Source organism: Sorex araneus, chromosome 6 (assembly GCF_027595985.1).
Source record: "Sorex araneus isolate mSorAra2 chromosome 6, mSorAra2.pri, whole genome shotgun sequence".
Taxonomy (NCBI): Eukaryota; Metazoa; Chordata; class Mammalia; order Eulipotyphla; family Soricidae; genus Sorex; species Sorex araneus.
Window position 1 is genome coordinate 102678282 of NC_073307.1, and position 13293 is coordinate 102691574.

At 51.4% G+C, this 13293-nt stretch overlaps 2 protein-coding genes across 7 annotated transcripts; one reads left to right on the forward strand and one right to left on the reverse strand.

The window, feature by feature from the left end:
* Positions 1-612: 612 nt before the first annotated feature.
* On the forward strand, positions 613-5387 carry ANAPC15 (anaphase promoting complex subunit 15). 6 transcript variants are annotated; one of them, XM_055142681.1, is made up of 5 exons: positions 613-889; positions 2211-2340; positions 4416-4475; positions 4796-4933; positions 5075-5387. In XM_055142681.1, the coding sequence occupies exons 1-5, from the start codon at positions 654-656 to the stop codon at positions 5111-5113; spliced, it is 603 nt and encodes a 200-aa protein (XP_054998656.1). In that variant the 5' UTR covers positions 613-653; the 3' UTR covers positions 5114-5387. The 6 variants fall into 6 exon arrangements, with proteins under 6 accessions (XP_054998656.1, XP_054998655.1, XP_054998657.1 ...); XM_055142680.1 differs by having other exon boundaries at positions 698-889; positions 5071-5387; XM_055142682.1 differs by having other exon boundaries at positions 770-889; positions 2216-2340; positions 5071-5387.
* A 545-nt stretch (positions 5388-5932) lies between these two features.
* Positions 5933-10416, reverse strand: TOMT (transmembrane O-methyltransferase). Its single transcript, XM_055142690.1, has 3 exons — positions 10152-10416; positions 7184-7380; positions 5933-6253 (listed from the first exon to the last, which is right to left on the reverse strand). The coding sequence occupies exons 1-3, from the start codon at positions 10408-10410 to the stop codon at positions 5933-5935; spliced, it is 777 nt and encodes a 258-aa protein (XP_054998665.1). The 5' UTR covers positions 10411-10416.
* Between the last annotated feature and the right edge of the window lie 2877 nt (positions 10417-13293).

Sequence of the window (13293 nt, forward strand, 5' to 3'; positions counted from 1 at the left end):
TTAAAATATTAGAAATATAGTCAAGGGGCCAGAGCAATAGTATAGCTGATAGGTCTTGCACACGACCCACCTAGGTTCAATCCACTGCATCCCATATGGTTCCCTGAGCCAGGGATAATTCCCGAGCGCAGGGCCAGGACTAACCCCTGAGCACTGCCGGGTGTGGTCCAAAAACAAAAACAAAATTTTATTGGGGCGGGGCTGGAGCGATAGCACAGCGGGTAGAGGGCGTTTGCCTTGCACGCGGCCGACCCAGGTTCGATTCCCAGCATCCCATATGGTCCCCTGAGCACCGCCAGGAGTAATTCCTGAGTGCAGAGCCAGGAGTAACCCCTGTGCATCGCCAGGTGTAACCCAAAAAGCAAAAAAACAAAAACAAACAAACAAAAAAAACCTTTATTTCAGAACACCCATAAATTAAAGTATGCGCCCAATCAGGAACCTGAGAATGAGCAACATACAGGTGTTAAGCCGCCAAGTGATTCCAGTATACAAGCCGTCAAGTGATTCTAGCCGACTAGTTTTCCCGGGAACAAACAGTCCTTGTTTTAACGCAGGCCGCAGCCAACTACTTTTCCGTTGAGGTTGGCCAGCAAACGCGGTCTCGGGACAGGGGGGCGGGACTCAGAGGCGCCGTTGGGGCGGAGTCAGACATGAGCTACCGATTGGCTAAGACGCTAGGCGGAGCCACCAGAGTAAAGGAAGAACCTCCCGCCCTCGACAAAGGGGCTGCGGTGTGTAACGTCACATCCGGCCTGGTGGGCGGGAACGGGAAACAAAAGAAGACCAAGGACGCATGCGTGTGCCGAGTCCCGGGCTCTGGTGGGTCCTTCCGCTGGGGTAGAAGGAAGCGCTTCCGGGTCGCTGCCGGCTGCCGCCTACCGGCGCGGTAAGTACAAAAACTAGGCTGTGAGTTGTATCTCCTTGCCCCATCTTCCCTTCTTCCCCTAAGAGAAATTTAGTTTTCCCTGACCCGCCTCAGGAGCTCCAGGTGTAGGCTCCTTTTAACGTTAAAGCGTCCCAGCTCATTGGCCGCGTCCTGAAGTTAAGCCCCACCCCCTCACACAAGCTTCTTCAGTCATTGGTGTCTCTTGCTGTCACTAACAGTCCCTCGCTTCTTTCGCGACTGGCATCCCTATAAGGATAAATTACTGCGTGAGTCCCGCCCCTGTCTTACTCCTGTTGGTCATCCCCACTGTCAATCAAAGTCAAAAGCCTGGGCCGCGGCTTGACGGCCTGGGTTGGGCGTTCTGGAGGCTGTTTCTCTGGCTCTTCCTTACCTCTCATCTAGAGGGTGGGTGCGCTTTTTCCTGTTACTCGGACCAGGATGCTGCGGTCCACGGAAGAGCAGGGGCTCGCCCCGGATTGGTCACATAAATTAAGGCAAAAGAGAACTAGACGTAGATCCTTTTCTTCATTTCTGATACCCGATCTGGATCTGTTGCCCGCGGGCGTCTTAAGCGCCCACTCACAGTATGACCTCGAGTCGGTGTGTGCCCGTTGCCGGCTGTCAGTTTGCCTGTGAACGGAGTCTTTGATTCAGATTCTCTGGAACCCTGCAGGTCAGCCCCTCAGTTGTTCCGCCAGAGCAGAGTTTGCATGCTCTTCCCCCTTCGTTCGTCCAGTCCACTCTCCGCCTCCTTACGCACTCACGCCTTGAGAATGCATCACCGAGCAGTATTCACGGGAAGAAACACCACCGCCCGTTAGCCCCGACCCCTTTGGCTGGGGTTCTTGCGGTGGTTAATGTTGCTGACACTGGGTGGGTGTGGTGGGTGTGGCTCCATTTATAAAGAGCCAAAAATAGTCTCGGGAGTTTGGAGGAGGTAGAGTTTCATAGAGCCCTGATATCTCTGATTTTGTCTGATCTTGTAACCCGAGCCTGCACCTGGATTCCTCTTACCTCCGACTTACATTCTTTTCCTTCATATGGTTTACAAACAGCTTTATGTCTTCATTGATTACATAGTGGTGGTAGGGGTATAATTATTATCCCCATTCTACAGATGAGAAAACTGGGACTGAGAGAGGTTAAGTGCCTTGGCCAACGTTAAACAGCTAGTAAGCAATAAAGCCAGTATTCAACCCTAGGTCTTACTGATTCCCACATGGAAAAGTTGTTTTCCTGTGCATCCCGTTTCTCAACTGGACTGACCAAATGACAGCTAAACATAATCGAAGAGCTGGATTCACCCAGCCCTCTCCCCCAGTCTAGGAGCCATGTCCACCTTGTTCCCATCACTCTTACCCCGGGTGACTGAGACACTGTGGTTTAATCTGGACCGACCCTGTGTGGAAGAGACTGAACTACAGCAGCAGGAACAGCAGCACCAGGCCTGGGTGAGTGGGGACTAAGCACAGTGTGTGTGTGTTTTTGGGGGGGGGGGACCCTCAGCCTTACTGTTTGTTTGGGCTTTTTCAAAGAATTTTATTAAAGCCTCATGAATACAAAGTTATTCACAGTTGGGTTTAGACATACTCTGTTCCAGCACCAATCCCACCAACAGTGTTTTTTTCCCACCACCAGGGTTCCCAGGTTTCTATCCACATATGTCCCCAGTCCCCAGCCTGCCACCCCAGCACCAGGCATTTTTAAGTTTGGTTATTGAAGTTTGGATCTCATTTGGATTTTCAGGCCACACCTAGTGGTGCTCAGAACTTACTCCTGGCTCTCTGATCAGGGATCACTCCTGATGGATCTCAGGATCCATGAGGATATGCGATGTAGGGGTTGAACCTTGGTGGGCACATGCAAAGCAAGTACTCTGCCCACTTTACTATTGCTCCAGCCCTCTTACTGTCTTTTCATTTATTTTTTGGAGGATAGCCATGGCTGGCAGTGCTGGAGGAAGGGGCTTACTCCCAGCTCTTTGCTCAGGGTTCACTCCTTATGGTTCTGGGGGGGACCATATGAGGTGTTGGGGATCAAACCAGGGTTGGCTGCATTGCAAAGCAAGAGCCTTAAGCTCCGTAATATCGCTCTGGCCCCTCCTATTTATCTGTTTCACTGTAACACTGTATCACTGTCGTCCCATTGCTCATCGATTTGTTCGAGCGGGCACCAGTAACGTCTCCATTGTTAGACTTGTTGTTACTGTTTTTGGCATATCGAATACGCCACAGGTAGCTTGCCAGGCTCTGCCGTGTGGGCGAGATACTCTCAGTAGCTTGTCAGACTCTTTGAAAGGGGCGGAGGAATCGAACCTGGGTCGGCCACATGCAAGGCAAACGCCCTACCACCTGTGCTATCGCTCCAGCCCATTTATCTGTTTATTTTAAATTATTTTTTGCTGTGCTGGATTTCAAACCCAGGGCTCTTGCATACAAAGCAGGTACTTTACCATTAAGTTACATCCCCAGCCCTTACTCTGGAAACCTTACCTGGAGTAAATTTTTTCCTTGAGCTGGAAAGAATCAGGTTGAGAGCAGTAGACACCTAGGTTTATAGGTGCCTAGTATATGGAACTCTAATTTTGCCAGATCAGAGCCCAGGGTTATTTCCCTATGTATAGGAAATACTAATTTTGATTCTATTGGAGATTTGCAGATGCCATGGTTTGTTTTTTTTTTTCCCCTTTTTGGGTCACACCCGGCAATACACAGGGGTTACTCCTGGATCTGTACTCAGGAATTACTCCTTGTAGTGCTCGGGGGACCATATGAGATGCTGGGAATCGAACCCAGGTCGGCCGCATGCAAGACAAACTCCCTACCCACTGTACTATTGCTCCAGCCCCAGATACCATGTTTTGTATTGAGTCTTACTTAACCCTCACTGAAGCCTTAGGAAGAAACAAATGCCTAGAGAATGTAATAAATAGTTACATAATAGTTAATAAATGTAGTTTAATAAAAAATTTTTTTTGTCTTGATTTTTGTTTTTGTGCCACACCTGTCTGTGCTCGGAGACAGGTATGGCGCAGCTGTCACTCTTTTTTTTTTTTTCTTTTTGGGTCACACCCGGCTATGCACAGGGGTTACTCCTGTCTCATGCACTCAGGAATTACTCCTGGCGGTGCTCGGGGGACCCTATGGGCTGCTTGGAATCGAACCCGAGTCGGTTGTGTGCAAGGCAAATGACCTGCTTTCTGTGCTGTCACTCCAGACCCTTCTTTTTTTTTTCCCCCCAACTGTCACTCTTGACTCTGCTTCAGGAATCACTCCTGGTGTACTCAGGGAACCATATGTGTTACCTGGGATCGAACATGGATCGACTGTGTGCAAGGCAAGCGCTCTACACACTGTATTGTCACTTCAGCCTCATTTAATCAATCAGTTTATAAGTGTCAGGTTGGTAGGAGACACAGGAAATGAATCAAGCAGAGAAATGAAAGACAGCTTCTCCTCATTGTGAGTCTCCTCGGGAGTGACTCTTCTCCCATGTCCTGACCCTGCTCTCTTCCCCTTTCAAACAGCTCCAGAGCATTGCAGAGAAAGACAATAACCTGGTACCTATTGGCAAGCCAGCTTCAGAGGTGAGTGGCTTCAGCAGGTGGGCCATATGGGACTTGGGGTGGACTGAAGCTCTGCTCTAATTCTCTAGGTTCTGCTTGGGGAAGGACCTTAGCGAAGATGTAGACCTCAACTCGTATAGAGGCCAGAGAAGGGGTTCAGGGAGGGGGTGCTGCACCCAGTCACTGAGGTTCTGCAGGCGCCTGTTCTACAGCTAAGCTCAAGGAGAGCAGGATTGGGGAGTTGGGGTCATTCATTTGCCACAGAGAGAGGCTCCAAGCAGGTTAGCCTGTGAATCAGTCCGGGTAGGCCTGAGGAGCCAACAGCTTCTCCCCTGCCTCAGCACTATGATGATGAGGAAGAGGAGGATGAAGACGACGACGAAGACAGTGAGGAGGACTCAGAGGATGATGAGGATATGCAAGACATGGATGAGATGAATGACTATAATGAATCCCCTGATGATGGCGAGGTCAATGAGGTAGGCCAGCATGTTGGGGAGGACCTCTATGCCTGGGTACTGACCCCACTCCTAGCTGCGGCCAAGGGGCAGAATCTGCGACCGGGGCCTGTTGGTGGCTGAAGCCTGGGCCCACCCACACGCAGCCTCCTCTCCAGGTAGACATGGAGGGCAACGAGCAGGAACCGGACCAATGGATGATCTAGGTGGACAAGACACAGTGGGCTCCAGCAGACCCCAGGCCAGCCCCGCCCAGCCTGAACCTCCGGCAGAACCAGTGGATCGCTCTAGTGCCTGGAAACTCACCCTCAGGCAGCACCTCAGCTTGTTGCCAGGAACTGGTCTCGGCCGCAGGCCAACATTCTGCCCCTGAATCTCCAGGGCCCAAACCCACCCCACCTGTGTGGCCAGTACCTCCCTGCTCAGTTGTTGGGCCTAGTTTCTTTGTAGCTCTTTAATAAAGACACAGGACTGATTTCTGCCCCCATGTCTATTCCTCGTTTGTTGGTGGGACCTCAGGAATCCAGCATCTGTATGGGAAGAGGACAGCCAAGGAAATTGCAGTCCACTGCGGTGAAGCCCAGGCTCCTTTGCAGAACCCTCTGGAACAGCTGGTCCCTGGCTGTTCCTGCAGGAACCCCACCCAGAGCACCCCAGGTTAGGAGGACAGGCTCTTCCAGACCAGGGTCACACAGCCAGTGTCCTCAGTGTTCAGAGCAGGGACCAGGTCTTGGAGCAGGACAAGGCCCCTCAGGAGTTCCCAGAAAAACTTAGGACACAGCTGGGTTGGAGTGGAGGCCTCTTGCCTGTCCAATGCTTTCTGGGAGGAAGAGGGATTCCGTGGCGCCCGGCAGCCTGACAGAACTCTCTGCCTTGGTCCATGTGCAGCTGCGGTGGGACAGAATCTCCCCAGTGCTGAGCCCAGCAGGTGTCAGACCACGAACAGAGAGGGATGGGGAGGCTCTGTGGTCCTTGCCTGGGCAGGGGTGGAGGGGGTGTAAGCACCCCTGGGCGCGGACCTCAGCCAGGCCCTGCATAGGTGAGTTGGGCTATGCCGTCCTTGATAGCGGGGAAGTCTGGGAGGCCAGTGTGGTGGAGACGGCACCGGTAGCGGCCACAGCTCTTGGCGTACTGCAAGAAGCGGGGTGCACCAGGGAAGAGCACGTGGTCCGCCAATACTGTGGCACCAGCTGGCAGCAGGGCATGGGCCTCGAGCAGCTGCAGGTCCCGCAGGTAACGGCGGGGCCGGTGTGCCAAGAGCACCAGGTCGGCCCGACTCAGCTGGTGCTGTCTTCGCAGGTGCGGGATCACCTCCTCCGAGCTACCCACAATGAGCTCCACCTGTGGGGATGGGCAGGCCTGCGGTGAGGTGGGAGGGAATGTTCTCCCCCAGACCCTCCCTGGCTCTGGCCTACTGCAGGGCCTGGCCCAGGTCTCTGTGCAGTCCCCATGTTTTCCCTGGCCTCAGAACCTGGAAGTTAGGGTCCTTATCGTGGTTTCTCTCCACCAGTGAAGAGGCTGAGATTTACGCAAAGTCACACAGATGGCAGGAGATGGGCTCAGAGACCTTTGTCTTCTGAACTGGGGACTTGGAGACTCATACCTGGGGGTATTCAGGGCTTTCTCTTGTCTCTGTGTTCAGGGATTGTTCCCGGTGGGGCCTGGACGACAGTATATAGCTTTGGGAATCAGACTAGGGTAAGCTGCTTGCAAGGCAAACACCTTAATTCCTGTATTCACTATGTAGCTCCATTCCTTTGTTTTTGGTTTTTTTTTTTTGCTCAGGGGTTCCTCCTGGCTCTGTGCTCAGGAATTACCCCTGGCAGTGCTTGGGGACCAGATGGGATGCTGGGGATTGAACCCGGGTTGGCTGCGTGCAAGGCAAACACCCTACCCACTGTGCTATTGCTCCAGCCCCTCCATTCCTCTTTTTTGCGGGGTGCTGGTCTGCACCCAGCTGTGCTCAGGGCTTACCCCGGCTCTTTGTTCATGGGTCACTCCTATGAGCCTTTTTTTCAGGAGACCATATTTGGTGCCGGGCTCCTGCCAGGGTAAGCCATATGCAGGCACCTTCACCCTGGTGCTGGCCAGGCCCAAGACCTTCCTTAAATGGCTTCATCACCCAGCCTAAAATAGATACAAATGAGCTGGCCCAGGACAGGAGCCCAGACACCCTCCATGGTCACAGTCCCCTGGACAGGCTGCTTTCTTCTCTACAGCCTGCTGGGGGTGAGGACAAGGCCTGGGGTGGCCGGGGAGGTGGGGGCTGACCGTGCGTTCATCGAAGCCAGCCAGGCGAATGAGCTTCTCAGCCACTGCTGCGGTACGCGGGTCCTGCTCCAGGGTGAGGAGGCGCCCCCCGGGGGGCAGAGCCCGGGCAATAAGCAGAGTGGAGTACCCGCAGTAGGTGCCCAGCTCCAGCACACAGTTGGGAGCCTTCTCCTCCACCAGCCGCATCAGGATCTGCCCTGTGGGAGGAGATGGGCCCCGAGCCCCTGAGAGACGCGATGGCAAACGCCCACCTGCCTCTCTGCAGCCCCAGTGAAAAAGAAGAAACAACCGCCAAGGTTCTGAGACTGTTGCTAGAGCTTCTGTCTCGTTTCCTCTTCTGTTCCTGGACTCTCTTTCTGACCTGGAGCTGGAGGGGTCGCTCTCCCCGCCCTCTCCTGCTGTTCATGTGATGGTGGGCTCTCACCCACCACTGGCTGTGCTGCTGGCTGGGGGTCACACACATATGATGGCTGGGATCACACTCTGGGCTGTGCTGCTCACGTACCTTTTTGGTGTTTGTTTTGGGAGCACACTCAGCAGTGCTCAGGGGCTTCTCTGGATCTGTGCACAGGGATTATTCCTGGTGGTGCTCAGGACCAACCGGTGTCAGGAATTGAACCCTGATATCCCTCACTTAAAATAGTCAGCCCTTGGAACCATCTCTTTAGCCCCGCACATATCTTTGGTACCCACCAAGAGTTGCAGCCTTATTGTGTATTTTTTGTTGTTTTTGTTTGATTTTTGGGACACCTGGCTGTGCTCAGGGATTACTTCTGGCAGGGCATGGGGGTTGGGGGGCAGCTATATGTGGTGCTGGGGATGGAACCCAGGCTGGTTGTGTAATAGGAAAGAAAGCCTCATGTTTGCTATACTATTACTTCGACCTTGCACCTATTATTTTTGTTTTGATTTTTGGGCCATATCCAGCAGGGCTCTGGGCTTAACTCCTGGTTCTGCACTCAGGGATCATTCCTGCCAGGACTCAAGGAACACTACTGGGTGCTGGGCACAGAACTTGGCTGGGTTGGATGCAAGGCAAATGCCCAGCACTGTACTATCTCACTCGCCCTTTGCACCCATTACTTTTGGTGCTTGCAACACCTGTCTATAAATCACTTGTATCAGGGAATCACAAATAGCCAGGGTCTGATTAGCAGGGGTCCCCCTCAGCACATGTGGTGCCTAAATAAGCAAGCTCATGGGCTCACTTTTTTTTTTTTTTCAGTCACACACATCTACGCACTGGCTCGTGCACTCAGGAATTTACTCCTTTGGTGCTCAAGGGACCATATGGGATGCTGGGAATCGAACCCGGGGGCACGTGCAAGGCAAACGCCCTGCCCGCTGTGCTATCGCTCCAGCTCCTCATAGGCTCACTGTAAGGAGAGAGTGTTAGTCACTAAGCTGTCTCCTGGGCAAATTTATTTCCTTTTTTTGGGGGGGGGGCTTGGGGGCCATACCTGGCAGTGCTCAGGGCTTACTTCTGGCTTTGTGCTCAGGGATCACTCCTGGTGGTGCTTGGGGGATCATATTGGGTGCCGGGGTTGAACCTGGGTTAACCATGTGTAAGGGAAATGCCCTATGCTACTGTAGTATATCTCTGGCCCCTCTTTCCATATTTTATTTAAAATTTAAAATTTATTATTTTTTTAATGGTACTGGGGATCAAACTGAGGGCCTTACACATGCAAGGAAAATAAATGCTTTACTAAAGTTGGAGAGATAGTACAGTGGGTAGGTTGCTTGCCTTACACTCAGCCGACCTGGGTTCAATCCCCAGCACCCCACGTGGTCCCCTGAGGCTACCAGGAGCGATTCTTGAACACAGAGAATTCACACCTGAGAGGGACAGCTGCCTGGACAAATGTCTTTTTTGATTTGTTTTCAGGTCATACCCACAGTGCCTGGACTATTCCCAGCAGTGCTCAGTAGACCATGTGGTGCTGGGGATTGAACCTAGAGCTCCTGCATGCAAAGTATGAGCTCAGCCATCTCTCCAGACCTAGACACATATCTTAAAACCAGAAACAGAAAGCTCTTGTAATGGGAGCTAGACTCGACAATCCAGACACAGCTACCCTGAATGGGGAGTCGGGACCTGTGGACATGGATCATTAACATCACAGGATATGTACTGGGATGGTCATTACTCAGGGATTTATGGGGGGTGGGGAGGTTAGGGTTTGTGGCCACACCTGGTCATGCTTGGGAGTAGGGGTGTCACTCCCAATGGTGCTCAGGGGACCATGTGGTGTCAGCAGTTAAACCTGGACCACACACACAAAGCCTGTGCCCCAGTCCTTTAAGCGCTCTCTCTCTCTCTCTCTCTCTCTCTCTCTGCCACTGCCTTGGGCTTTATGCTTCCCCTGAGACCAAAATTTTGAATGATTTATCCCTGTGGCTTCTTCCCCTACACCTGGCCCATGCCTGTTATAAAAAAAGGCAACATGCAGGGTTGCAGAAATGGTACAAGGGTTAAGGCGCTTGCCTTGTATCCCACTAACCCCAACACCACAGAGGGTCTCCTGGGTATCACCAGATAAGATTGCTGAGCACAGAGTCCCTGCCCCCCCTCCAATAAATATTTGCTGGATGAATGAATAAATTTTCCCAATCCCCTCATTTTATTTTTATTTATTTATTTATTTATTTAAATTTTTTTTTTGCTTTTTGGGACACACCTGGCGATGCACAGGGGTTACTCCTGGCTATGCACTCAGGAGTTACTCCTGGCGGTGCTCAGGGGACCATATGGGATGCTGGGATTTGAACCCGGGTCGGCCGCATGCAAGGCAAACGCCCTACCGCTGTGCTATCGCTCCAGCCCCCCAATCCCCTCATTTTTAGAGGAGGAAAAACCCAGAGATGATAAGGATTCCCAACCCATCCAGGGAGGCTGTGGTTGACTCTGGCTGCTCCTTCCCCACCTCGGTGGTTCTTCCTAAGTGGAAAGCTGTGGGACGCTCACCTTTGACAGGCCCCATGTGGCTCAGGTACTCGCAGTGGCTGCTCCAGTGGTCTAGTGTGGTTAGGATGTGAGCAGGGTCCCCAGGCAGTGCGTGGGTGAGCACGTAGCTGAAGGCCCGCTCCTCGATCCGCAGGCCTGACTGGCAGTCTCGGAGGCTCCTCAGCAAGACGGTGCGCACCAGAAGCCGGAAGTAGTGTCGGTACCGCACCAGCAAGGTCACCAGCAGTGGCAGGAAGGCCAGCGCGATGGCAGGAGACATGGCTCCGTCCTGAGTGAAGGGAGGAGGGGAAGGAAACCCATCCCTGCTATTTGTCTTGATCCTTGAATGACAGCGGCTATGATCCCTACAGCTCATAAACCATGGCTCTTTAGGCTAGAGAGATAGAACAAGGGTTAAGATGCTCACCGTGCATGCAATGACTCTGGTTTGATCCCAGCACCACACAGAGTCCCCCAAACCCCGCCAAGGGCCATTCCTAAGCACAGATCCGGGAACAGTCCTGAGTGAGTGGTCACACCACTGAGTGTGACCCCCAAACTAAAAACAACAACAAAACCATGACTCAGAATGGCTTTTTTTGCCCAAAGTCACAGAGCACAAGTCGGTCTGATTCCCTGCCCCTGTAATTCAGAAGACGTTAAACTCCGTACCCCACCCCAAAGCACCCCTTGCCACTTCTGGCTCTTGAAACCATCTCTCCGTTTCTCCTCAACTGTGGTCACTCCTTCAGGACCAGAGCTACTCTCTTTCCACCTTTGCTTTCCCCGCCTGCTTGCTCTTCTCTGACCCAAAACTGTAGCCAGAGATCACAGCTTTATGGTCTGGGGCGCCTTCTCTGCCCCTGCGCTGCCTCAGCAGAGACAGTCACAACCCTCACTCCATAGAGAGTTAGGATGAAAGTCCTTCCCACCACACAACCTTCCCAACCCTCCCTGACTGGTCTTGGGGCTCGGGAGTTTGTAGTTCTGTCCCAGTCCCGCCTCCCCTACCTTGCATTCTCCACACACAGACATGCACACCACACACGCGTCCTCTCCACTTAGTCCCCTTCCTGTCCCCCCCTGACGATTATGTGCATTCTCTTCTTCCATGTCATGTCTCTGCACCCCCTCCTAAGGAGCTGCCTGGTGTGGACTGAAAATGAAAATAAAAATGGATGGATGGGCGCGTTTAGGTGACAGTGTGAAGTACTTGGGAACCCACACACAAGGACCCTACTTACCTTGGCTGGAGACTCCTGTGTGGGGAAGATCGAACCATAGGACCAGAGGCGGAGTCCTTGGTGTCTCAGGGGGAGAATCCTGAGGCAGGCTGGATCAGCTTTCAATTATTGATACGGAGACTGCTTCTGTTACCTGAGACCTGCAGTTCAAGTTTCTGGCTCCAGGGAGTAGCTGGTCAGGCTGCCTCCTCTTTGAGAGCCCTCAGAGAACTTGCTGAGTTTGGTGGTTTCTGCTCAGACCCCTTACACTGGAAGAAGGGGTAGGGGATGAGTCAAGGGGACAGGGAAGCCTTGATTCACTCTATCCAAATCCATGTTTTCTTTAAGGATTTGCTTGTGAAGTTGGTAGAAGATGCAGGAATAGAGAGGACAGTATGAGGTCATCTCTAGAATGGAAGCTTCATCAATACTGAGACTTGGAGATGTTTTGTGAATTGTTTTGTATCTAGAAATAACAGTGTGTGTCACATTGCGGACATTCAGGAAATATTTTATTTTTTGGCTTTTTTTGGGTCTCACCCAGCGATGCTCTGGGCTTACTCCTGGCTCTGCACTCAGAAATTACTCCTGGCGGTGCTTGGGGGACGATATGGGATGCTGGAAATCTAACCCGGGTCGGCCGCGTGCAAGGCAAATGCCCTATCTGCTGTGCTATCGCTCCAGCCCCTCATTCAAGAAATATTTGATTCAATAAATGGAAAAATCAGTACACGATAAGAATGAAACACATGTAGCTGCAGAGGCCCAGAGAATATTCAGAAGAGACATTCCAGGGGCTGGAGATATGATAGTACAGTAGGGAGGCGCTTGCCTTGCATACAGCCAACAGGGCTTAAATCTCCAGCACCACTTACGGTTCTTGCCAACACCACTAGAGGGCAGAGCCAGGCATCAGTCCTGAGGACAGCTTGGGTGTGGCCCAAAGAGAAAGATAATCAGGAGGATAGTACATGTAGAGTCTTTCCCCATTTCTTTTTTTTTTAGAAGGTAGAAAGGTTTATTGGAAAGTGGAAGAGAAAGGAAAAGGTACTCCCCGCATGGGTCAGAATTTAGCATCGTACTAAGTTACAAGACCAAGGTAGATCTGGGTGCCAGGGCAGGGTCATGACAATATGCAAGGCCTCACTGGTAAGGTGTAGGACATGAATAAGCAAACTGCAAGTATTTGTGGATAGCTTGTGAGGCACCTCCTCCACTCTTCCCCAATCCCTGTGCCCCCTGATGACAGGAATCTTGACTGTGCAGGACATCAAACGACAGTCTTAGACTTAACATTTAGGGCTCACAGTGTTATGTACTAACCTGTGAACTATTATAGTATTGATTAGTAAAAAAAAACTTCATCCACATATTATTGGAACAGGTAAGGGTTAAAGGTTTGTCCGAGGTTTTGTTTTGTTCTGGGGCCATATCCAGCATGCTCAGAGAATACTACTGATGGTCTCCTGTCTGCTTTGTGCAAGGTAAGTGCCCAACCTCCTCTACTATTGCTCTGATCTTTGTCCCTGAGATTTATAGGCACATATCTGTGTTAGCTTTGTAACTCTGTGCCCTGTTAACTCCTTGCTAGTCCTTTGACTTTGCCTGCAACCATCTTGACTAACTCCCCGTAAGTTATGGGAAAGTGTATCCTGACCCTGAACAGTGTAGAAGATAATCATTTTCTCTCTTTGATCATATATGGCTATAAACATATCTTGTTCCTCTGTCAGAATATGACAGTCTTTGTTTTACTACAGATTTCAATTGATCTTGAATGCTCTTGACACACTGGAATGTGATGTCTTTTCAAAAAATATTTTTTATTATTAGAAAATATAGTCTTGTCATGCCAATAAAGCGTCAGTTCTACTGGCTGTTTGTAACTAGTTGATCGGTTTTACTGGCTGTATATATAAAACCTCTTATGTGGATATATA